General features: G+C 37.0%; 5 protein-coding genes across 6 annotated transcripts; 2 read left to right on the top strand and 3 right to left on the bottom strand.

Moving 5' to 3' along the window:
• Nucleotides 1-73: 73 nt before the first annotated feature.
• On the bottom strand, nucleotides 74-3495 carry LOC18585733 (G-type lectin S-receptor-like serine/threonine-protein kinase CES101). Its single transcript, XM_018129062.2, has 7 exons — nucleotides 1976-3495; nucleotides 1721-1831; nucleotides 1446-1621; nucleotides 1140-1350; nucleotides 817-1054; nucleotides 591-741; nucleotides 74-497 (listed from the first exon to the last, which is right to left on the bottom strand). Exons 1-7 carry the CDS (start codon nucleotides 3123-3125, stop codon nucleotides 192-194), a joined length of 2343 nt encoding a protein of 780 aa, XP_017984551.2. The 5' UTR covers nucleotides 3126-3495; the 3' UTR covers nucleotides 74-191.
• A 1786-nt stretch (nucleotides 3496-5281) lies between these two features.
• Nucleotides 5282-6079, top strand: LOC148760204 (uncharacterized). The gene has a single exon (XM_088802487.1). It carries the CDS (start codon nucleotides 5282-5284, stop codon nucleotides 6077-6079), a length of 798 nt encoding a protein of 265 aa, XP_088658613.1.
• Nucleotides 6080-6772: 693 nt separating this feature from the next.
• Nucleotides 6773-9161, bottom strand: LOC18585732 (uncharacterized). Its single transcript, XM_018129064.2, has 2 exons — nucleotides 8772-9161; nucleotides 6773-8124 (listed from the first exon to the last, which is right to left on the bottom strand). Exons 1-2 carry the CDS (start codon nucleotides 8869-8871, stop codon nucleotides 7088-7090), a joined length of 1137 nt encoding a protein of 378 aa, XP_017984553.2. The 5' UTR covers nucleotides 8872-9161; the 3' UTR covers nucleotides 6773-7087.
• A 701-nt stretch (nucleotides 9162-9862) lies between these two features.
• Nucleotides 9863-14656, bottom strand: EMB2279 (pentatricopeptide (PPR) repeat-containing protein). The gene is made up of 10 exons (XM_007008702.3): nucleotides 13871-14656; nucleotides 13472-13768; nucleotides 12682-12873; nucleotides 12414-12495; nucleotides 12121-12312; nucleotides 11880-11993; nucleotides 11392-11482; nucleotides 11161-11318; nucleotides 10496-10927; nucleotides 9863-10403 (listed from the first exon to the last, which is right to left on the bottom strand). Exons 1-10 carry the CDS (start codon nucleotides 14452-14454, stop codon nucleotides 10008-10010), a joined length of 2538 nt encoding a protein of 845 aa, XP_007008764.3. The 5' UTR covers nucleotides 14455-14656; the 3' UTR covers nucleotides 9863-10007.
• A 2401-nt stretch (nucleotides 14657-17057) lies between these two features.
• IQD11 (IQ-domain 11) lies at nucleotides 17058-19862 on the top strand. Of its 2 annotated transcripts, none has more exons than XM_007008697.3 (6): nucleotides 17058-17513; nucleotides 17803-17884; nucleotides 17958-18323; nucleotides 18612-18830; nucleotides 18913-19044; nucleotides 19131-19862. In XM_007008697.3, exons 2-6 carry the CDS (start codon nucleotides 17810-17812, stop codon nucleotides 19740-19742), a joined length of 1404 nt encoding a protein of 467 aa, XP_007008759.2. In that variant the 5' UTR covers nucleotides 17058-17513; nucleotides 17803-17809; the 3' UTR covers nucleotides 19743-19862. The 2 variants fall into 2 exon arrangements, with proteins under 2 accessions (XP_007008759.2, XP_007008760.2); XM_007008698.3 differs by having other exon boundaries at nucleotides 17797-17884.
• The last annotated feature ends 5090 nt before the right edge of the window (nucleotides 19863-24952 follow it).

Genomic DNA, 24952 nt, shown 5'->3' with positions numbered 1-24952 from the left:
TAGATTTATTTTTTTAACAGTACGAGTCTTATTAAGTTCGAAAAATTATTAGGTCAATGTCGTTCGAAATGGATTGGTTATAATTTGGGAATTCTTTACTTCATTCTTTGAATACATGATTAAGAATTCTTAAACAAACTTATGAAACATACACTTGAGTAAAAAGCTTTGTTTTTTAATCATCTTCGGCTTCATCTTGGATCCATCACAGACATGGATAGGCCGTTCAGTGAGTAATTTTCAAACTCCTTCTCCTCCACGTTTGTTTCTATGATTCTTCTTCCTGTGGAAAATGCAGGGTTCTTCGGCAGCGGTAGTTGCATTTCTCCGGTCAGCATAGAAATGACATCGGACATGGTCGGCCTATCGAGTGGACTATCCTCCACGCATAGCAAACCCAAAGTGATGCACCTTAAAACCTGGGGTTTAGAACATGAGTCGCTTAAAGTTGGATCCACCAATTCTAATGCCGCACCATGTTTCCATAACTCCCATGCCTGACATAATCATTTCGCAGTTTAAATGTCAGAATGGCATGTTTTGTTTCAAAACGTAAAGCTACCTACCGTAAGGGTTTGACATGAACTTACATATCCAACAAGGTTAAGTGGGCGGTCAAAGTGAAAAGTGCTGGTGTTCTTGCGGCCACTGACGACTTCCAGCACCATCACTCCGAAACTGTAAACATCAGATTTTACAGAGAATATACCATCCATTGCATATTCTGGAGACATATAACCACTGCATTCATTTGTAATAAGGTTATTTAACATGTTCTTGTTGGTAAATAATGAGTATAATAAATGTTCTACTTACTATGTACCGACGATTCTGTTAGTATTTGATTGAGCTTCGTTTGTTTTGTAAATCCTTGCCATCCCAAAATCTGATATCTTCGGATTCATGTTCTCATCAAGCAATATGTTACTTGCCTTCAAATCTCTGTGAATTATCCTTAGTCTAGAGTATTTATGAAGGTAAAGTAATCCTTGAGCTATCCCTTCAATAATGCTAAACCTCTTATTCCAATCCAATAGCTTCCTTTTTGATTCATCTGTTAAACAAAAGGCATTAAAGGCATTAAAGGCATGACATGAAATTTTGGCAGTCTATGAAATAAGAGTGCAACTGTTGCTAACCAAAGATAAAAGAGTCCAAGCTTTTATTAGGCATGTACTCATAGACCAGCATTTTCTCTTCCCCTTGAACACAAAAGCCCAACAGCCTCACTAGATTTGTGTGTTGCAGTTTAGCTATCAGTATGAGCTCATTCTTGAACTCCACAAGCCCTTGTCCTGATCCTCTTGATAATCTCTTTATTGCTACTTCTTGTCCATCAGGGAATGTCCCCTGGCATGTTAATAAACGAGTAATTATCAGTTAAGATAGAATGTTTAGAAAGAGAGTAATGAAATGATTCTCACTGGTTTGCTTCAGGCAGGCACCTTGAAAACGGGTCCAAAACCACCTTTTCCAAGCAAATTTTCTGGTGAGAAGCAATTTGTGGCAGACATGATAAATGCTGCGGTATATATGTTTAGATTGTGACCATGATTTCCAGTGTGAAGCTCGCTTATGTCACTTGCTCTATCTGATGTCATTAGATCAAGCAGAAACTCCTCTGTTCAAAGCAAGTTGAAGTTACAGAAATGATGAGCACTATGAAAAAATCATGTTACTCCCCTACGTTTCAGTCAATTTTTAGTTTGCGGAATTTTACCTTCCATTCTTGTTCTTCTTCTTCTTCTCAAATAAAACAGGATGCCGAGCAGTATTGTGATCATTAGAGCGATCGCTATAGATATTAAAATCCATATCCAACTTTTTGACTCTGCATCAATGTACAAGGAGAACAGTATTGTGTATGATTGCTTTGTACCATCTAACAATATTAAAAGATGATATGATGGAACCAAGAATGAAGAAATTGAGCTCAACAAGAGTGATATTAAGGATAGACCAAGATTAAACTTACTTGAACGGTGACGAGTTATGATTTGATATGAAGTTGCATCCAACCCACCTTGGATGTAAGGCCCTGAAAGAAACTGGCAACCAAGGACCATCTGTTCGTTGACTCCCAAACATCCACAATCTTTCCAGCAAATGTCCTTACAGTCGTTTAGGGAAAGACTATTGTTCCCCAGAAGTGTATTATTTATCGAATTTTTATGTGTAGGTATGATAGATATTTTTTCGTACTTATCTCCATTGCTTCTGCACTTTGGCCCTTCCCATCTCACGCAACCATTCTCTGTGATATCACCGGCACAAGTTCCTGAATTAAATAGGTATAACCTACTTTCACATTCCAAACTCCCATCGTCCAACAACACCAACCTTGCGTTTTTCCTCCCATCTTCAGGAGTATATTCACCAATTAGAAGCGTATAATAAAGATATTGCTCATCAACTTTAGAAACATTAGTGAAATTGTAGTTCATGTTTAGTGGATCCAGGGGGAGAATATTTTCAAAACTCTCACCAGTAGTCCATAAAACCCTGTCTTTGAGCCGAACAACTAACCCCCCTGCTACAGGATTCCACTCCAGGGTAAACGCTCCAGGAGCTGGGATTGATTGAGTCAACCAAGATGTAAGCGACCGGTTTCTTCCACGGCTGACCCCCAATTTCATCCCAGGCAGAAAAGTATCAGTTGGATAATCAAAGCTTTCCCATAGTATTCTGTTTTCCGGCCCGTTAGAGTCTTCATCTTGCAAAATAAGATTCCCAGAATCTTCTAAGACGAGCTTTATGTTGGTGGCAGCGGTAGACTGCAGTGAGAAAAGTAGGAAAGGATTCCCACCGGCGTGTGTAATTTTGAGTCCGGTGTTGTCTATGATGAGAACTCCGGAGTCATCTGCGATGGGGTCGTCTCGGTTGGCCAACCAGATGGGATGGTTTAACGTGTCTTCAGTGTACCGCACAGCTAAATAATACCCGAAGCCTTTGTCACCCCAAGTTGCATCATACTCTTGTTTGTAGAAGCCTAAGGTGACATTTCCACTTTTGGAAACAAGATGATCAGATGAATTGAGCTTATCACCTAGGCTGAGCGTGTCTGTTGCAGCGTCAGATATCCAAAGGCAAGCCAAAATGAGCAAGAGGACTTTGAAGCTGAACATGTTTAGATTGGACGAAGGCAAAATGCGCCTGTTAAGTGCTGAGTCCTTATGAATCCGTGGGTTGCCTGTAGTAGTGTTGTAATTGCCTTTGAATTAGTGGCCAGCCTACCATCTTGGCAGCCCAGTTGTATTATTCTCATGCTTAATAAGTCTTCTGGTTTACTTGTCAAAAAGGACAACAGCGTTGGGTAGATTGTTAGGAACTGAAATCCTATTGACGCCAGCAATAACCCTTTTCAATCATTCAATGTTGCAATTTAGATATGTGGACCATTTTCTTTTCTAAATAGTAATTACTTCATGAAATCAGGTGTGTTACTAAGGCTCCTAGAAAATGACTGACCAAAACTAGGTACCTGCTGACGCAGGAGCGTCTATGATTGTATTTAGTTTTTACTAATTTAGTTTATTTATGATTTATTTTCTTTATTTTATTTAGATTAGGATTCTTTTCTTATTTTTATTTTAATACTTTTAAGAATTAGTATTTAATTAGAATAGTCATGTTCTATTTAGGAATAGAATACTCATTTTATTTAAATATTTTATTAATTATTCTAATTATATTAGATAACTAGGAGTAGAGTTTTATTAGGATTTAGGCCTATAATAATATAAATAGGACCTTTAGACTTAGTTATGATTCATTCAGAATTGAGAGTTAATAAATAATATTTTCTTAAGCAAGAGTGCTTATTTCTCTAGGCTCTTTTAAAGAGTAAGAGATTTTAGTATTTTTGGCTTAGCCAATCAAAGTGAGATTTTGGCTATTTTTCACCTTAGTGGGGTTTTCAACCTTGCCAAGATTGGTGATTCACCTTAGTGGGGTTTTCAATCTCGCCACGATTGGTGTCTTTCATAACGCCCAGGTGCCTTTACAACACCTCGACGTCAGTTTAGTATCAGAGCGGGAGGATTATTATTCACTGCATAAGTTCAGATTCACTGTCAAGTTTCGATACTCCCTGTACGGGTAATTTTATTACTTTATAGTTATATCATCATCTTTTTTTTTTCTTTTCTTCATCACCATAACATCATCACCATAAACTAAAATGCCGTCAAGACGTCAAAATCGTCAAAGAGATGATCACGAGATTGAGATTGCAGAACTACGTCAGCAAATTCAAGAATTACAAGAGCAACTCGCAAGACGTGATGCTCAAATAAATAATAGCAACTTTAGTGATGAAGAGAATGACACCAACCCGTTTCATCAAAATTCGTCCTCTGATGAAGAAGTACCTATTCGTCGCTTGAGAACTGCTGCTACCAGAGATTTGGGAATCAAAGTCGACATTCCTGAGTTTGAAGGAAGACTTCATCCTGATGACTTCCTTGACTGGCTATACACAGTAGAAAGAGTTTTTGAGCTCAAAGATATTCCTGATGAAAAACGTGTGAAGCTTGTGGCAATTAAATTGAAAAAACACGCTTCTATTTGGTGGGAAAATCTCAAAAGACAACGAGAAAGAGAAGGCCGCCACAAGATCAGAACATGGGATAAGATGCGTTGAGAATTCAAGCGTAAGTTCCTTCCTGAGCATTATCGACAAGAAATTTTTATCAAATTTCATAACTTGAGGCAAAAAACAATGACGGTGGAAGAATATACAATGGAGTTCGAGCAACTTCACATGAAGTGCGATGTCCATGAGCCTGAAGAACAAATTGTAGCTCGTTATCTTGGGGGTCTCAATGTTAAAATTGCAGATGTTGTTCAACTACAACCATATTTGAACCTAAATGATGTCATCAGATTAGCATTAAAGGTTGAAAAACAACAATCACGAAAAAGGTCAATGAGTTCATCTAGACAACAAGAATCTACCTCAAACGATGAAAGTCAGAATTCAGTAACCATTCCGCCTCCAAAGGTAAACTCTTCTAAAATTGCAAGTAGTAACGATAAAAAGACTACTTTTACTCGTGCTTCTAATGTCAACAAAAAGTGCTTCAAATGCTAAGGATTTGGACATATTGCTTCTGATTGTCCGAATCGAAGAATTATTTTCTTAGTAGAAGAAGAAGAAGATTATGTGAATTGGGAAAAATTAAAACCAATCTATGATGAGTATGATGACGAAGAGATAGAAGAAGTTTCTGCTGACCATGGAGAAGCTCTTATTGTTCGTCGTAACCTTAACACTACCATGATGACTAAAGATGAAAGTTGGCTTCGTCACAACATATTTTATACAAGGTGCACATCCCAAGGGAAGGTTTGTAATGTCATTATTGATAATGGAAGCTGTGAAAATGTTATTGCCAACTACATGGTAGAAAAGTTGAAACTTTCAACCGAAGTACATCCTCATCCTTACAAGCTACAATGGCTGAGAAAAGGAAACGAAGTTAAGGTAATAAAGCGCTGTTGTGTTCAATTCTCTATTGGAAGTAAGTATGAAGATGAAGTCTGGTGTGATGTTATCCCAATGGACGCATGCCACTTGTTGTTAGGACGACCATGGCAATATGATCGTCGAGCTCACTATGATGGATACAAGAATATTTATTCCTTCATCAAGGATGGAGTAAAAATTATGCTGACTCCATTAAAGCCAGAAGACCGACCAAAGAGACAAGAGGAAATTAAAGCACTCATCACTGTGCCTAGCTTAAGCAAAGCTTATTGTAAGTCAAACCATTTATGTCTCTTATTAGTCTCTAAAGAGAATAAAGTGTCTTCATCCTTATCCAATGATGGTCAAACAAAATTGATCAACCAAAGTTCGGGAAACTTATCGAGAAGCTTTGTGGACAACCATGCCGTTAACAAGACTACAGTTAAGTATGATTTTCCTATCCCTCGATTGGATTACATGTTTATTGGCTCTAAAGTGTTTTTGAAGATGGATTTGAAGAAAAGAGATCAACAAATTCGAATACGACTTGGAGATGAATGGAAAACAACCTTCAAAACAATGGATGAATTGATCAAATGGTTGGTATGAACTATGACAATATATGGATCCAGACATCAACATGGAGTATGTCCAGGCCTACTCGTCAGAGCCGAGTTTTTCTGACCCGAGGAGAATGACGCAGGAGCGTCTAGGATTGTATTTAGTTTTTATTAATTTAGTTTATTTATGATTTATTTTCTTTATTTTATTTAGATTAGGATTCTTTTCTTATTTTTATTTTAATACTTTTAAAAATTAGTATTTAATTAAGATAGTCATGTTCTATTTAAGAATAGAACACCTATTTTATTTAAATCTTTTATTAATTATTCTAATTGTATTAGATAACTAGGAGTAGAGTTTTATTAAGTTTTGGGCCTATAATAATATAAATAGGACCCTTAGGCTTAGTGATGATTCATTCAGAATTGAAAGTTAATAAATAATATTTTCTTAAGCAGGAGTGCTTATTTCTCTAGGCTCTTTTAAAGAGTAAGAGGTTTTAGTATCTTTGACTTAACCAACCAAAGTGGGATTTTGGCTATTTTTCACCTTAATGAGGTTTTCAACCTTGCCAAGATTGGTGATTCACCTTAGTGGGGTTTTCAATCTCGCCACGATTGGTGTCTTTCATAAAATCCAGGTGCCTTTACAACGCCCCGGCGTCCCCTGCAATTATGCAAGTTCACAATCAAGTTGAGCAATTACAAATGAAGAAGCATAATGGTTATACCAAGACCCTTGCTCCATAAGAACCATAGCTATTTATCACGGTGGAACATTACTAAAAAGAAAAGCACTGCTCGAGGCAAATTTTCTCTCATGTATCAAAACAAAGACGCCTATTTTAACGAAAGGTAAATGCATGAACCGCCCGTGCTCTTTTGAAACGCAGGGAAAGGTTCACTATTATATGCTCTGCTGTTGAATGAACTGCACAAAAGGACACCATCATCCCTGCTCATGAGACCATAAATGAAGTGAAAAGGTATTAATGGCTTGATGGACAGAGAATCTGGTAGCATCCAGAAAGCAGTTTTTGGTCAGCAACATTGGCTACTCAAGCGCAAAGCTAACCCTCTTCGTAGGTTTCCCATTCCTCCAGCAATGACTTGTCTGATTATCATCTCGTTGGAACCTGTGGCTATTGTAACCAGATATATACTGATGAGAACTTTCCCTCTTCCGGGAACCACCATGCCACGCTCCACCACTGCTGCTAGTTTTTCTGAAGTCCACCTTTCTTGACCCAATATTCTTGTTCTCCCACTGTTTCCAACCCCATGAATTTCTCCCATAATCTCCCCACCCCTGATCCTTTGCAGCTCCATTGTGTTGAACAAAACTACGGTCCCATGAATTATCCCCATTAGGCAACCTTTTATACTGCTGGTTCCTTCGGCAAGAATTCCGTTTGAAGTCTCCCCATCCATCATCCTTCCCAGAGCCAATGCCTTGACAGCTATGGCCCCATGAATTGTTGCCGGTATTCCAATCCCTTGACCCATAATCTCCCCATGAGTTGTGCTTTCCACTTTCATTTCCCTGAGTAATGCCATTATCCCAGGGATCATTTCCATTACTAATTAAATTCCTAGAGCCATCAACTTTACTAACCGGCTGGCCCCAGCCTACAAGATCCTTTAAACCACTATTACCCTGAATATCGTTGTTACATTCCCAAGGATTCTCAACTTTATAAGGGTTTGCATTACACCCTTCTGAAGGAGCAGATGAAAGGTTCATCGCAGTTTTGTTTTCATGTACTACCTTGCCATCTTTGTCTTTGGCAGCAAAGTATTCTTGTTCTAAATCCATAATCAATTCAGGATCGATATTAGGATTCCAATTTATTTGATCAATAAAAACATCTGGATCAGGAGTAGGAATGTCACAGGCGAGGCCATTAATCTCTGCCCAATAGCGCTTTTTTGCATTTTGAAATGCTTCTTCTCCAGCTGAGTCATCCCAATTGAGCACATTATCATTGTAGCACATGAACTTCTTGGCATCAACAATCTTCCGCCATGATACCAATCCAACTAAAGTGCAGAATTTCTTCTCCCACAAAGGCACACCATCATTCCAAAACTCTAAGAGAAGAAAAATACAATTAGAAAAGAATCACACACATTGCAAAACGGAATGTAGACAGTAATGAAAACAGTAAATGCCATGTCCAATATTTGATTGGTAAATATAGCCATTAACAGAAAACTAATGAGAATAGTCCAGCGGCTAAAGCCCATGCAACAAAATTTTAAGTTAAAATCAAACAGGCAATTACTAATAAATTAGGAATAACATGTAAATCATATAAGTTTAGTAACTTGTAATATCTTTCATGCTTTCCAAAACCAATTTATAATTCTATGGAATATGCCAAAAATACACCTAATTGTCAAACAAAGAAAGTTAATTTCTTTTCCATCTACAGTCCTCCCTTTCTGTGAATCATTCTTTCCTTCCCTTAAAGCATGACCCCGATTCGATGCTGTATCAATTGTGTAGCATCTTCAAATACCAAAGACATACAACGTTTAATGCTTGCGACTTGTTCTGGAATCTATTTAATCAATAAAATTATGTAAAAAAATCACAATTTAATGTAAGAAAGAGAGAATTCAAGTAAAACCAACAACTATAGAAAACCAAATTCACAGAAAAGATTGAAAACACAATGTGCATAGAATCATAAAACAGTACAGTTATACGTATGTAAAAGAAATAGGAGGAGTACCAGAAACAGAAGGTTCAGGTTCATGATAAGAAGGAGGGTATTTAGGAGCTCTATCTTGGCGGTAAAATCTTCGGTGCGGTCGATATCTCCAATTGCCCATCGCCCCTTGATCACTCAATATGCAACTCTCCAACCCAAAAAGAAAAAAACGAAGCTTTTAATGAAGGAACACAGAAAACAAGAAGCAGAAGACAAATTAGAAGGATGGGTTGTTTCGAAAAACGAAGCTTGTCTCTTGTCTGATATTGGAACAGAGATTCTCTGGAGAAGAGACGAGAAGTAACGAACACACACTTGGGTGAAAGAGCAGAGAGCTTTAGCGGTTTTGTCAGATGCGATTGCAAGCATATATATATACAGACAGGTTTATTAGTTTCGGGTGCGCGGAAGATTTTACAAATTATTATTTCTTTTTCTTTTTAACACTATTACCATGTATCTCCTTCTTGGTGAAGTTCCCCTTTTTATTTCCTTTTGAAAGAAGTTTGAAGATAACTTGTAGTACAATTCTTTCTTCTCATGTTTGACAATGTAAATTGATTATTTTCATGCTTTAATTTTTCATGAAAATTAAGATAAAAGTCTTTAATCTTGATATATTTTATATTCAAATTGAAAAGAGTTATAATATAATAGATAATTATTACAATATGAAAAAGTAAAAAAATTTATAATAAAAATAAAAATATTAAATATCTAAAAATATTATAAAAAAAAAAGATAAATCAGAAAAAGGAAGGGAAAGAGTACTTCTTTATTAAGGACAAGGCAGCAGATCTTTTACCAAAAGGGGAAAAGGTAGACAGTCTCTATGCTCACATAGTTTGGTGACATTCAACAAATAATTTCTAATAAAAGATATAGTATATTGTTTCAATTCATTATAAGAACAAAAACATGATACGACATTGTTGTTTAAATCACAATCCAATGACACATTGTCATCTTGCCAGAAATTGTTGAATGTGAATGGAGCAGCTTGAATGTGTATTCTGAAAACAAAGAAGCAATGAGTTCGAGTAGTCTTTAGATTAGATGCCATTAATAATGCAAGAAAGTAACTCATGCAGGTAGCCAGTGAACACGTATCACAACAGCAATTCAATCTTTCCTTGCTGGTATGTCTTGCCGATAGATTCATTTCTTCACTCATGATCCAAGTGCTGTAAAAATTGACATCTACATGCCACACTGGACAAGATCAATTTTATATAAAAAGGTACATTTCATGGAGATTTAGAAAGGTTTAGTAGATTCGACTGTACAAACAGTTTGTGTTAGATTGGCATCAGCAGATGTCCAATGAGTCCTCAAAAATTCTTTAGAAGATGTTAGTAGGTTGTGAAGAATTGGGTTTGGTGAATCACTTCTGCCAAGAATGTTCTCCACCTCATCAACTAATCCTACAATAATATCCTTCCGGAAACGAGAGGCATTGTCCTTGAATAAGTTAGACCATGCTGACTTGGAAAATGCCTGTAACTCCCTCAAAGGATGGATGGTAATACATGAAAGAGCAGAAATGTAGTCATTTTTCTCCAACTTCATGCAAAATCTTTCTTTGATCAGAGGCAGAGGAGGGGTCCTATCAGCCCTTGCCATGTGCTCCCAAGTTGTTTCAATTAGTTCCCCCTGCAAATGTTAACAGGTCTCAATAACACTTGGCCAAAAATAAAAGCAAGGTTGTTTGAAACATTCTAATCATGGACAAATTTTGCAAGGACCTTTCCAGCTCTGGCAGCATCCAGTATCATGTGGAGATGACGTTTTGCATTGAAGTGAAATTCATGGTGCAACATCTTTCTATAGACACGCTCAAACTCATCCCACCTCTTCTGTTGAACGCATGCATCTAACATGATATTGAACGTATAACTATCAGGTATCACTCGATGCAAATAATCAGATTTACTGCTGATTTGATTTGCATCTTCTAACATCTTCTGAAAGAGATCTTTCGCTTGATCAAATAATATATGATCCAGATAAGCTTTTAGCATGATGTTGCAAGTGACAAGATTTGGAGAGCAAAAGTTCTGCATTTCATTGAAGATGTATGCCCCATTTTGAATGTTTCCAGAGTCTAGACATGCTTGAATTAAACCAGTATAAGTTACCACCAGAGGTTTACTAGCAACCTTGCATATTTTCTCAATCTGTAAGAGACAAAATGCAATAACGCATTAGCCAATGCTTTGGTTAAGTGATAGACATTACCTTAATAGTTTATTGCATATTCTTTCAACTGTAAATTTCTTCAAGCTCCTAAATACTCATAAATAACTTTTCCAAAAATAAATGTAGAAGGCCTGAGCAGAAATTGCTTCAAATGGTGACAAGCACAAATAAAATAAATGTACTAAACAAATTAAGCATTAAAAAGAAATACCTGCATCAGTGCTTCCTGGCACCTTCCAGAACTACAAAGACAGCGAGCAAGGTCATAATAAAGAGCAGCAGAACCTACAATTCCTCTTTTTTCCATACCTTGAACAGCCAATACAGCGTCATCTATCTTACCTTCCTTCCAAAGGGTATTTACAAGAACTGAAAATAACGCGAAGTCAACTTTCAAAAAACATTCTTACGGAACCATGACAAAATAGATGACATTAAATACCTCTATAAGTCAAAGCATTTGGCATAGAAGATTTCTCAATTTTCTTGAAAAACTCATGAACCAAGTTGTATTTGCCACATGCAAACATCACCTACACAAAACAAAAAAAGTTGTACTATTTTATCACAAAGAGAATCCATTTAACAACATAATATCACAAACTGCAGAGAAGTCATTTCCTAGTTCAATGTCATAATGTTGTGATCCTAGAGAATACAGCCATGACAACTCATGCTAGAAACTCATTCCTGCAACAATACACTGCTACTCCTTAAAACCATATTTTTGCTTGCTAGTAAGAGTTCTTAAAACAAAACTAGTTTGATGTCATTGGATGTTATCTTCAAGAAACTTCGAAATGTTGAAGGCACTTCCACTTGCAATTTAAGAAATGTACACAATCATCCAAAATGTTGCAATAATTATTATCACTTTATAATACAAAAACCTGAACCTATAATTAAAATAAGTTTTGTAATTTTAATCACCTCCATTACAAGTCCATAAGTCGTAGCGGAAGGCTGTAAGTGTTGTTGCTTTAACTGCTGCAAAACCCAAAATGCCCCCTCCCACTGTTTCCGCCGAGCACATGCATTTAGGACCTGCATACACAAGAAAAATATGAACATTCTTTATATGCACCTATAATACTGCATAAAATCAAACCAAAGATGACTAATCGGTTTCTGAAGATGATAGTATTTAGGTATACTAATACTTATTACTGACAGCATTGTAAACCACAATATCAGGCTCTAATCTCGGGTCCCACTTTCCAATTAGCCCTGTCTTGAATTTCTTCTTGGGAGGAGATCGCATGCTATCAATAACATGAAAGAGTTCCCTCATATGCCCAGCTTGCCCAAGAGTGACAGCAATGGAATGATAAGCGACTATGTCAGGATATGAAGCCATTTGTTGCTGCAGTAGATTGGGAGAAAAAAAAAAGTAGAGTCAAATAAACCTTTCATCAAGCTAAATGCATTTCATGAGCCATATAGATGGGAATTGAAGTGTATTACCTGCATTGAATGAAATATGTTAAGAGCTTCCACAGGTCTCCTTGCTTTCCCAAGCACATCAAGTGCAGTTGTGTAAATATGTCTGCATCATAAAGTTATACCTCGTTAAAAGACATATACACCACGCACAATTTGTAAAAATTAAAAGGGAAAGAATAAACAGGTAGCACTCCATTTCTAAATAAAAAATACTAAGAATGTTTGCAAACGTTATTGATTCAAATTTGTACAAAATTAGAAACTAATGGGGCTGGGGGAAGGAAAATACCTGAGCCTGTAAGATTTGAAGCGCTCGCGCATTTGAAGCCACTCGATGACTTGAAGTACCCGCCTCCAGTTCCCTAGTTTACCCAATGCCTGGATCACCCTTAATATACAATAATCTGTAAATTTAATTTTTGCACTCCGCATCATCTTAGAAAACATCCACTCAGGCATATCAATGTCTGCACCATTCAACCTGTTAAAACAAACTACTTTAAGATGACTGAGACCATTATAAAACCTGACTGAACTACAAATATAGAAACCGGTAATTAACAGGGAAAAAAATGGATATAATCCATGACAAATGACATTCACTAAGATGGATCCTAGGCACAACAAAAATGTTGACAATCAAGATTTTAGCAATAAGCACTTAAGGCAAAATGAAATTTCTCTGGCATGATATAACTTCAGCTATCAACTCACAAGATTCTTTTTCTCCTATAAAAAGAAAAACTTATAAATCCAAAACTGTCTTCACACAATTGAATCAAATCTTAATAGCTCTCCCTTGTCTAAAACTTATCTTACTCCATTTAATCCTTTGATCAATTCAAATAACCAGATGCTACAGTAATTAGTAAACCATAAAGAATAAATGAAAAAATAGTTAAAAAAAATAACAACTTAGAAATGTTCAAAATTTTGATAGGTAAAAACAAAGAATGTAGCTTACACCTTGTTATCATTATAAAAGATTGATCATCACTTCATATAAATAACATCACCAAATTGCAAACATAAGGAAGGAAACTTGCAGAAAAGAAGAAAGAGGTCCATAGGGTACATACGACTTTGCTAATCTTTGAACTCTCTCCTCCATTTCCATCTTTGAAGCTCTTGGCTTATCAAAAACATCATTGGACTCTTCAAAGTTCTTGAAGGCAGATCTTTCCATCCTCAAATCATCATCTTCATCTTCTTCAAGAAATGCCTTTCTACTTCTAGTTCTTCTTGCTCCTTCATTCATCGTGTTTACTCCATTCCATTTAACGATTTTGGACATCTTTACTTCCTCAGAAAACTCCCCAAACTTCATCAACCTCACATCTCCTTCATCACTTTTTGATTTTGAATCATATTTGCCTCTATCCATATAAACAATATTGTTATTGGAACACAAATAATATTTAAATTAGAATAAAAAGACTAGCAGAAGAAGAAGAAGAAACAGGGCATAGAGCACGTACAAATTTGCTAATTTTGTTATTCTCCCTTCCATTTTAATTCGTGAAACTTGTGGCTTATCCACAACATCATTCGATCCTTCAAAATTCTTGTATTCATCTGTTTCCGCCTTCAAATCATCATCTTCACCTTTCACAAGCAATGCCTTTCTGCTTCTAGTTCTGGTAGCTTCTTTACTTTTCATTTTTACTTCATTGTGTTCAACAACCTTGGACACCTTTTCTTCCTCCCCAAATTTTCTCCTTGAATCATCCTTTGACTTGCCTCTGTTTGATTTTTCAATGGAATTGCCTCTATTTGATTTCAAAGATTGCTTCTTCTCCCTAACAGACTCCATAGTCTTCAAATACTCATCAAAAGACGGCTTAAAATCGAGCTCTTTCTCAAGAATCCCTCCACCGGAATCAACCACTCTTAAAGCAAAACTCCATTTCTTCTTGCTTGAATTCTTCGAGGCGACCCCACAAGTTGGTCTCCAACAATTCAAGAACCCACTTGGAGGAAATGGTTTCTGGCTAGAAACTGAAGTGCAAATTCCATTCTTTTCAAAACTAAAGACACCCATTTGAGCACTCCACATAGTCATGAAACTAAAGCTCTCACCTTTGGCTAGTTGGCTGCCTCAAAGAAAACGCTGCTATGCTAAGATTAAGCAGCAACTAGCAAGGCTCCGGGTGGTGATATGCTGAGCGACTAAATTTTCATAAAGATAAACCAGAAGTTAAAAGTTCTCGAAAAGATATTGTCGGGGTTGAAGAAAGAACCAACTGTTGAGTGACTGTTCTGTTCTGCTGACTAATGCATTCAGAACTCAAGACAGCTACGCTGTTCACTTAACTCTTGTTTTGGGCCAAAAGCTCAAATGGATCCAAATAGTCCATTCATGGCTACTGGACTCAATAGTTTTAGTTTTTGAATCTGTTGGGCTCAATGTGAATTGGGTTCTTTTCTTTTCTCAAGAAATTTACCATACTTGAGGAAAATGGATATTCAATCTTCTCAGTAATGTAAAAGAAGATACGAATTCTCATGCCAAACTCCTTTTCTTTCTTATATCCTAAGTAATTATGAGTTAGATGAATGATTAAATATTTCTTTTGTCTTTTTTTTAGTTGGTAATCATATTAGCTTCTCTAACATGTGCAATTCAATCAATCTTTTGATGCATTTTCCACACATAAAGTTAAAGTCACAGGCAATGGGGCTTGGTGCATTTTTCCAACTTTTATCGTTCTTGCAAAGAGAAAAGGGAGTCCATGGGTACCACATAGTGTTGGTTGCATGCATATTTTTGGGTAAAGCATGGGATCAAGGAAAAACCTGGAGCTAACATGTGCTGCTTGGTTCCCACTTTCCAATTCCTATCATCTTCACCAAGCAACAGCCAACGTTAGTAATTAATGGTTTTTTTGGCAAGCTTCTAACTTACAAAACACATATGCCTCTCAAAGTTTCTCATAGTGGGGCTTCAAGCCTTATCAGGAATTTTGTCAGCCAATAATGACTGTCCTCTACCCCTTGCATTTTGGCTTCTGCATTAGTTTCTGACACAGTTTTATAACATGAATTTCAAGCATCTCATCAAGGGTTGAAACTTGAAGCTGGAAACAGATTTTTTTTTCTTCTCAAGGCTCAAGTGCTAGCAGCCTAGCTAATTTAGACCCCCAACTTTCATGGTACATCAAGAAAGGTTGTCATACATGATGGGTTGTTTCTCCTGCAGCCCTTCTGCCATTCCACCTGCCGAGGGAAAAACAAATATATTTGGAAAGGAAAAGATGCCATAATTGGTCACAAAGGCATTAGCAATGCCATAATGCTAAAGCTTTAGTAGTTAGACAGTATGTAAAAAATGTGGTCAAAGGACTAGTGATGGTCATTTCAGCATGTTCATAACTTTTCCAGATCTTCAGTTTAAGCTTCTAGCTGAAGCTGCTAGTTTGTAATTGCCAGAGATATTACAACTAATTAAGTTCTTCTATACATCTGCATAACTGCCTTCTGAAAACAATGATTTTAGAATAAACTATGAATTATGCATAATTAATTCATTATTATTGGAGGCGTTTTGACTTTATTATCCTGTGATTGCATATATAATATTTGCCTTGATTAACCAAAATACTTATATCTTTACCCATTTGATTATAATTAACAAAACTTAACTCATGTGCATCTGAAACACCTTAAATATATCTCTTTTCTTTTCCTTAATATGACTTCAAACCTCAGAAATAATTCATAGTTTGAAGTTAGAGTCAGAGACTCAGGGGGGGTTTTGGTGTTCTGAAAAGGAAAGAGAATTATTCTTGTTCTTTTATAAAAGCTGAGTATGAGACTATAAGCTTGTATGATGATTTGTGACTATTCATTCTTTCAAGTTTGGGCCCTTTCACAGCTGTCATTCCCCTCCACAACTCAAGGCTGCTTTGTTTTCTTCTCCTAAAATCTCTCATCCTTGCACATTGAGAACAATGACACTCTCTCTCTCTCTCTCTCTCTTCCCCATCCCCCACTGCCCTCAATAATGGCAGTATATGTATGTGTATAAATGTTGGTGTGCGCATAATAGTATCTCAGTGTAGTACTTGTTTTTAAGGAATGGTCCATATTTTTCTTAAAAAGAATGATAACTTTAACTTGAGGGCAAAGGTAAAGGTTATCATTGCCTTACTCTTAACAAGAGTAATGCAAACACCCAAGGTGTTAATCTGGACAATCTGTCAGGTGGTTCATAGTTTCAAGCCAAAGTACTTGGATATGTCTTGAAGTTTCTCCATAATGAATCGGAGGGAAGATAGGGGTAAGCTGAAAATATCGATATCAGAACTTCAATGCCTCAAAAATTTGGTGAATGGGAAGGTGTGATTGGTCCCACTCTACAGCCTTGAGATCACATATCCTGCAAAATGCAAGCAACAGCACTATAAGAAATCCTAGCTACTTTCTCTATCAAATTCATTTTATATAGCAAAATTGAGGATTTATTGGAGTACGGTCTATGGTTGCACTTGGACCCCGAAGTTAAATAGAATTCTGACAAGCAGCAAGGTGAAACCACACACCTGCTGCTATTGCAGTGCCATGTTCCTTCCTCAAGAAAGAATTAAGTGAAGGATAGTTGAGTAATTTCATTCCCAACAGACATGTTCAAATGTCTGTTAGGACTCGAGAAAAAGTGGAGGGTTGGAAAAGGATGGAGAGGCCCCATGAAGCTGAAAAAGCCTTTCTCATAATTCATTGAAGAGGTTCCCTCCATGAAAAATAAATACCTACAGTGACTTCTTGGAAGGCCCACAACTTTGAACAGATGAAACTCATCATGAAAAGGATGGAAAAAATATGAATCATTGGACAAATATCTAATTGTGCATTGCTAGAGATGATCATCAACTGATGAATTTAACCGACTTTTGGGTGTTAGTGGTTTCAGTTTTTCAAGGACAAATATGGATTTCTGAAGTTATATCTGATGGCAATTCCTTCACTACCACTTTTCTTGGTATTTGGTGTAATAAAGAATGGTTGATCTAAATTCCACGGCTATCCTATCTCAATCTCAGATATCCAATTTCCCAAGAGCCAAAGCTTTTTGAAGCGGTGATTCCTGTTTGATTCTCCGAATCACGGGATTCTAGGAAATGGGTAAGAATTCAGAGCAACTTTTGTGCACAATCTATATGGATTTTGCCACTATAGTATCTCTTTTGACTTTTTTGTTAATTGCTTTCAAAAACTTTGGTTCTTTCTTTCAAAATGATTGAGCAAATACTTCATTCTCTCTATGTGTTTCTTCCTGTTCTAGCTTTCCTCCATTTTTCAGCTTTTTTCCCTTCTCTGCAAGAATGATTTTGTGGTTAGCTTAGGATAAGCTGAAGAACTGTAAAAGATTCATAATTACTGAAAATAACTAAACTTTTGCCTGAAGTTGTAGTTCTTCAATGGCTAAGAAGAAGAGCTGGTTCAATCTAGTGAAGAGGTTCTTTCTCTTTGAGACACTTTCAACAACAGAAAAGGTAACTTTGCTCTTTACTGATTTTTCTTGTTTCTCTGTATGAATGGCTGTCATGAATGTTATTTATCTCTCAGAAGGAGAAAAGAAGGAAATGGATGTTTGGAAGGTTTAGGACCAAAAGGTTGGCATCCCTTGCAGCTGCATCACCACCAAGAGACAAGACTAAAATTGAAACAGATGAAGATCAGGAGAAGCATGCTTTAACTGTGGCTATTGCCACAGCTGCTGCTGCTGAAGCAGCTGTTGCAGCTGCTCAGGTAGCAGCCGAGGTCGTTCGGCTCACTGGTACCCCTCAGTCTAACCATAAATGTGAAGGAGAAGCAGAAGAATACATAGTGAATTTTCAACCCGGTTCCTCTCCATCTGCTGATCAGCATGAGAGGAAGAAGATCCAAGAACTTGCTGCCATTAAAATCCAGGCTACCTTCCGGGGCTACCTTGTAAGTTCTCTTTATGCATCCTTACTGAACTTCCTTCTTTCCTATTAGTTGTTTGTCAGTGACTTGTCATTGTAGTTCCTTGTGATAAATCAGGAAAACTCAGGTGTGAGTTTGGCTGGGAAAAGAATTACTATATTACAACAAAATTTGCATATGCACTTTTATTAAGTGAGTAGTCTCAGTCAGAAGTGGTCCTCCAAAACAAATCACACTAACTATTATGAACATAAATTCCACCATTGATTAACTCATATTGGATTTTAAAGTTCTTATGGAGAAAACTTGTAGGCAAGGAAAGCTTTGCGGGCATTGAAGGGGATAGTGATGCTTCAAGCAATCATCCGAGGCTGGGCTGTGAGACGACAAGCAATGAATACTCTAAAATGCTTACAATCCATTGTAAGTATTCAGTCTCAGGTCTGTGCAAGGAGATTCGAAATGGCAGAAGGCATTTGGCAGTCTGATGAAGACAAACAGTTGCTAACATTGAAAGACAAGATTATTAAGGTATGCACCATTTAAATTTCTTTCTTGATGTGAGAAGGGCTCCATTTAATTGGAGTGGAAAAAATGTTCAAAAAAATTACAGGTGGACACAAACAGTCACAAAAGATGGGATGATAGCATTTTGACGAAGGAAGAGGCAGATGCAATGGTGTTAAGCAAGAAAGAAGCTGCCATCAAAAGGGAGCGGATAAAGGAATACTCATATGTTCATCGGGTAACCCTCTTTGGCTTGAAATATCTGTCTTGAAATTTTTATATACCTAGTGCATTGTTCTCAGGAGTTAGAAAAGTAAATTGCAGAAGTCAACAGAATCAGAGCAGAACAAGGGTAATGGAGGATTAAAGTACTGGTTAGACCAATGGGTGGATACTCAAGTGAGTAAAAGTAAAGAACTTGAAGATTTGGACTCAGTTTGGAATTCAAATCCCAAGCCTGCGGAGGAAAACAGAGCTAAACAACTAAGACTGAAGACCTTTCCGCGACAGTATCATATGGAAGGATTGGATTCTCCCCTACCGGTTCCACGAAGATCATTTCATAGAAAGCAGTGTTCTTTGGGAGAAGACAACTCTTTTTATACCTCTCCTGTAGTTCCAACTTACATGGCTGCTACACAATCTGCTAAGGCAAAGGTAAGATCAATGAGTTCGCCAAAGCTAAGGCCTGGAAGTTTTGATACTCAGTCTGAAAGCTACTCACCATATAAGAACAAGCTCTCTCTCATATCTTCTATTACAAGGGATGTGCCCAACAGTTGTAGGATCAGTAGCAGGCCTAGCGCTTATCAGCAGAGATCCCCTAGCCTGAAGGGTGTTCCAGGTCCTGTAAAATCAAAAAGAACCTTAAAGGATCTTAGCTTTAACTCTGAATGTTCGTTGCCTAATTGGGTGCGAGAAAGCACCTTCAGATGATTCTTTCATATTCTGATCATTAGGTGCTGGTAGAATGTCTTTGTTATTGTGTTGGTTTGAAAGTGTAGATGCTACTTTGTGCTTAAACAGTTGAATCAATCCAGTTTCATGTTTGACTGATGCAGACTCCTGAGATACTACCTGGATAACAATTATCTTACGAAGCTACAACATTAAAGAGAAATGACATAAGAGTCGCTATGGTTGGAACTGTGATACCTCACATTTCATATCAGATATGAATATAATTGTTAAGACCTATATAATAATTCAAGTCCATCATTATTAGTAATTTGAGCGTAAGGTTTTGAGGACAATGTGGTTTAGTTTCAAAAAACTACTGGGCCAGACCCTCCTCCATCAGTCACTCACATCTCCTTGGCCCATGAAAACTAATATTGGTTCCTTCCTGGCTTTGCTCTGCTTCAATAAATACACCATTGGATCTTGTCAATGCTGAAAGTTCAAGTTTCAGACAACTATCCTAAACATTCCTCCAACACTCATAACTATAACGAGTTCCAGGGCCACATCCAAGGCCCGATCATTTTATCATAAATTGCTTAGACTTCATTAGGATACCTCATCGTGCTGGAAAGTTGCCTGCCTTCAATTCTTCAATCTGTCCTATCGTAGCAGATAAAACTGCTAGTAAAAGAATTTCAAGAGGAACGAAATCTAAAACTTCAAACATCACAATCTTTAGAATAACATATGAAGCTTAGCCTCAGATCTTGTTGTGACTTCAAAAGGAGAACGGACTCACTCCCAAGTGCCACACGTTCTTCTTCTTCTTTTGCGTCACATATCCTTATTGCCACCTTCTGCATGCACAGACAGGCAGCCCGGTTTTCCTCCTTCATATTGATCACAAACATCCTTTTTTTTTTTTCTCAGCCAAAAAAGTATTTATTTATATAAATCATTGATTACAGTGAATGGAAGTCATAAGTCTATCCAGCAGAAAGAATGCCTGACTTACAATAATTGCACAAGGTACCACCTAGATATAATAAACACCTAGATACAAAAAACAATAAGCACCCAACTCTTGAACAGACCAAGACCAATACAATCATAGAAACTTAGTACACCTGCTGCGCACCATTTGATCCCTCTAAACTGCCCATGGATGCACAACAGAGTTTCAATCCCTCTCAACTATTCTGTCAAACTACCAGTCAATTTATTATTCTTTCAGAAAAAGCCAACATCTCTTACTTCATGTTGATAAATTATGCCAAAGTTTTGTCAATTTTCTCGCAAATTTCTTTTGTAACATTTGTGTTGATAAGTTATGATTCAGTTCAATATTTGATAAAGGGCCTAATTCCATATGTGTCAATGTCGAGAGGGTAAAAGGGGCCATGACCCAGGGTTAAAACCCTCAATACCCAAAAAATGTAGGACAGTAGGGGCTTGCTAGACTATCAAATGAAACTAAAGCGAAAACTGGGCCTTTGGTGAAGCCCATAGGTACCTTCAAGCAAGTCCATCGTCGAATAGGTTAAGGAAAAAAAAAGAAATAAAAGAGAAGAAAATGTTGAATTTTTTGGAATGAGCTTTGTCCCATGACAGTGCCTAAACAGATGGAGCCAATGTTGGACTTAATTCTAGACCACGATAGAAGATATTGATTTTTCTCCGCTTCGTAATATTGAATAATAGCAATAATACTTGTTAAACATATTTAAAGTTACGACAATAAAGTCAAATTAGTTAAAGATTACGTGTTTAAATATTTACTATTTTTATTGGTTAAGAAAAGTTAAAAAAATCATGTCAGTTTCGTGTAACAGGGTACACATAATATGTTATGATAAAATGCCTTCATTCCAAAAGTTCCACATTCATAATTTCCAAACTGCAGCAGTTCCTTTCCATGAAAGCGAAAATGTCTACCACCATGGAGTTGTAATTTTCATGGTCCTGCATTTCCAGCATTGGTCATTGGACTTAGACCTAACCACCTACTTAGCCAATCTGTTTAGAGCACATGGATTGCCCAAAACAATTTATGCTGCCGACGAATAAAGATACATGTAACAGATATATAAAAACTTATAAAATTGACTGGCCTGGTGGTGTGTTTGATGACTCAGTAGAGTTTAAATGGAGCAAAATGCTTTCAAAAGTCATTCAAACGTAGAACATTCTCATCCTAGAAGTTGTAAAGTGTTTCAGACAATTTCCAATTTGAAACTTGTGGGAATCCTTCTCCAAATTATTGAGAATAGGACTTGGTCTTTGGGGTCCTAAGAAAATGACATTCAAAGGGCTGAAACATATTTGGTTTTTCATGAGTCAATTCCAATGTGCTAGAGCCAAGCGTGAATGCTCTTGGATTATTGGCTCAGCCTTGTTATGTTTTTCTGAGGTGTGCGGTATATATGCTCAGTCCAACTTTGTCAAATTGACAGCCTGATCGAAACCAAGCTAGGCTAGGCTGCCTTGGATGCTTGTCTTAACAACCATGATAATTACATTAACCAAAATTTATGAACAAGCTAAGGATGAATGAGTGATTTGATGATCCAAAAAAGAAGTTCATTGAATTCAACTCTACTACATGGGTTATAATTTCCCTTTAGGGGGCATTTCAGTACTGCGCCCATTTAGTTTTGTTGGCATTTTATTGTGTCTATGTGTACCTGGCAGCATTCTAATCTTGTTGCTAGCTTTTCATACAATGTATATACCTCACTTCACCTGTTCTTGTTGCTTTTCATGTCGATTAATCCCTAGTGACCAGGCTTTCCACTATGATCCTCTCCTTGATGGGCTTGGAGTAAAGTTGTGCCTCAACCCTTTTGAAGGAGTGTTTCCAGCCCTTAAAACAAGTCTTTTTTCTTAATAATTTCGAAATGGAATGATGGGAATATTCCAACTTAAGAGTTCCATTTTAGAGGAAAGATATTGCCACTATTATTATTTAGAAAATATGGATTTACTTCTCTATGAAAATTGGTTCAATTTCTCTCCGATCACTTTAAAAGAGGATGGTGACAACTAGTCAAACTCTCCTTGCCTTTTTCATTTAATTCAATGTAAATATAGCTTAATGGGAGTAATTTGAGAATTGGGTCTTTGCAGCTACCTGCATGTGACATGTTAACCAAACCAATTAACTCACTCATTAGCTGACAAAAACGTATAATCACATAACTCTGTCTCTGATCATTGGCATTGCTCCCCTTTCTGTTTCGAGTCAAACCGACTTAAAACATGACACAAGATAAAGTAGACAGAAACTTGATTAAACAGCTTATGTTGATATTTGAAAAATATGGTTTTAATTGTAGTGATGAGAGAGACCCTAGTGAAGGGGTATTATGTGATGGAAATCAAAAAGGGTTGTAAATCCAGAGTTTCCAGAGAAACCTTTATACAGTATATTGACCAAAACTTGGACAGGAATAGCAGAAGAAAAGTCATGAAAAGCACATGGCATGTAAAAATGATCACTCATATTACATGTTTCCTTCATGGTTTTCCTTTTCAATTTTTAAGATTCCATATACTTTTTAGATGGTGAAGCTACAGTGATGGTAGTGCACGGGCACCCTCATTGTTTTTTTCTTTGAACCTAATGATACCATGGCAGAAGAAAAGCAACTGATCCACCGAAACCACCAATGAAAATGGCTGCCAAGTATGAATCACTCTTTTTCTTCTCTTCCTACATTGTGATATAGAAGGAATGCTGCCAACTTTCATGCATCTAGACTGTGAGGAGGCTTCAAAATGGTTTTTAATTGAAAGATTGATTATTATGAATGGAACATATGCATGACGACTCACATTGTTTGAAGAGATCAAGAGAAACATGTAATTAATTAATTATTTTGAGCACAAAAACATACCTAACACAATACATGGAAATCACTAATTGAGTGGAGTGGACTGACTAAGAACTTTGAATTACCGAGTTAGAAGAATCTGTCTGTGTAAGTGTGAACACGATTTCATTTTGAAGGACAGTAGAAGGTGGGGGCTTTGGATCATTGTAATAAACATTGACTGAGTAGAAAGAAAAGGACAAAAGAAAAGAAAGGAAGCAAGCCTATGGCAAAAGATCTAACAAATACTTAAATCCAACCACAGATTTCATCATTTAAACCATTGCCTGAGGATTAAAATATAATTAAAAGTTGTGCTGCAAAACCATAGGTGGTAATCAGCAAGCTGTGTTTGTTGATGCTGGACAGTTCACCCTGCATACCCTAAAAAGTAGTAAAATATTGCCAAAATGCACTTTTCCCTAACTTTTGAGAGGAAGGGTGTATTCACCAAACCAAGTTTCAATGGAGATCATCAGACATGGGGATTGCCAGCGATCAAAGTTCATTTTGCTTCTATGTACACAAGTGTTTTACAGATCAATCTTTTTTGGTTTCTTCATTGATGGTTAAAACCAAATCAAACACAGAATCAGGCCTTGCATGCGGAATGCTGGCATGATCCTTTCACTGCAGATTTGTCCCATGCAGGTGCTTGGAAAACAGGGAAGCAACAGCATATATAAGCATATAAATGCAACAGTAGGATTAATGAGCCAACTGGCTGGCTATATGCAGACAAACAGATAAAAACACATTTTTCTGGAGCAGGAAAAATCCAGTGAAAGTTTACCAGATTATTATACCCGTCATGTTCTTCAATGGTCCCTCCACTGATCCACTCAATGAGACGCGTTTTGCTTGTCGATAAAACTAAACAACGAAGAAGAATTCGATTGAATGGGGGAATTTTCCATGGACTTTGGCATTTACCTCGTGTACTGATATTGTTTTTGTCCTGGTCCGGACTAGAAACTAGACAGGCACTTGACCGGACAAAAGCAAAAAAAGGGGTTCTCTCTCGTAATAAATTACCTCATGATGGGTGATAATAAGTTGACAAAAATAAAGGTGAAGTAGCTAATCACGACAGGCTTGAATAGCAGGAGGCTTTGAGCGCTTTAAATTTTAACCTCAGGGATGGGGAATAGGAATAGCTATCGAGACAAAGGAGACATTGATTAAAGTGGAATAAAAGTGGGGATGGGAAACATGATAAGCATAATTATTTATTAATCACATAGGTTTGAGTATCCTAAATCGAATTTGTGCCCTACCAACCCTTCTAACCACATTCTTTAGTCCCAAAGGCATATGATGATCCATGAGGATTTGAGCATAGGTGTAATGGCGATGACAGATACAAATACT

Source organism: Theobroma cacao, chromosome 10, assembly GCF_053813885.1.
Source record: "Theobroma cacao isolate CCN51 chromosome 10, ASM5381388v1, whole genome shotgun sequence".
Lineage (NCBI taxonomy): Eukaryota > Viridiplantae > Streptophyta > Magnoliopsida > Malvales > Malvaceae > Theobroma > Theobroma cacao.
The sequence above is the reverse complement of the archived record's forward strand: the minus strand, read 5'-3'. Positions and strand labels throughout refer to the sequence as shown.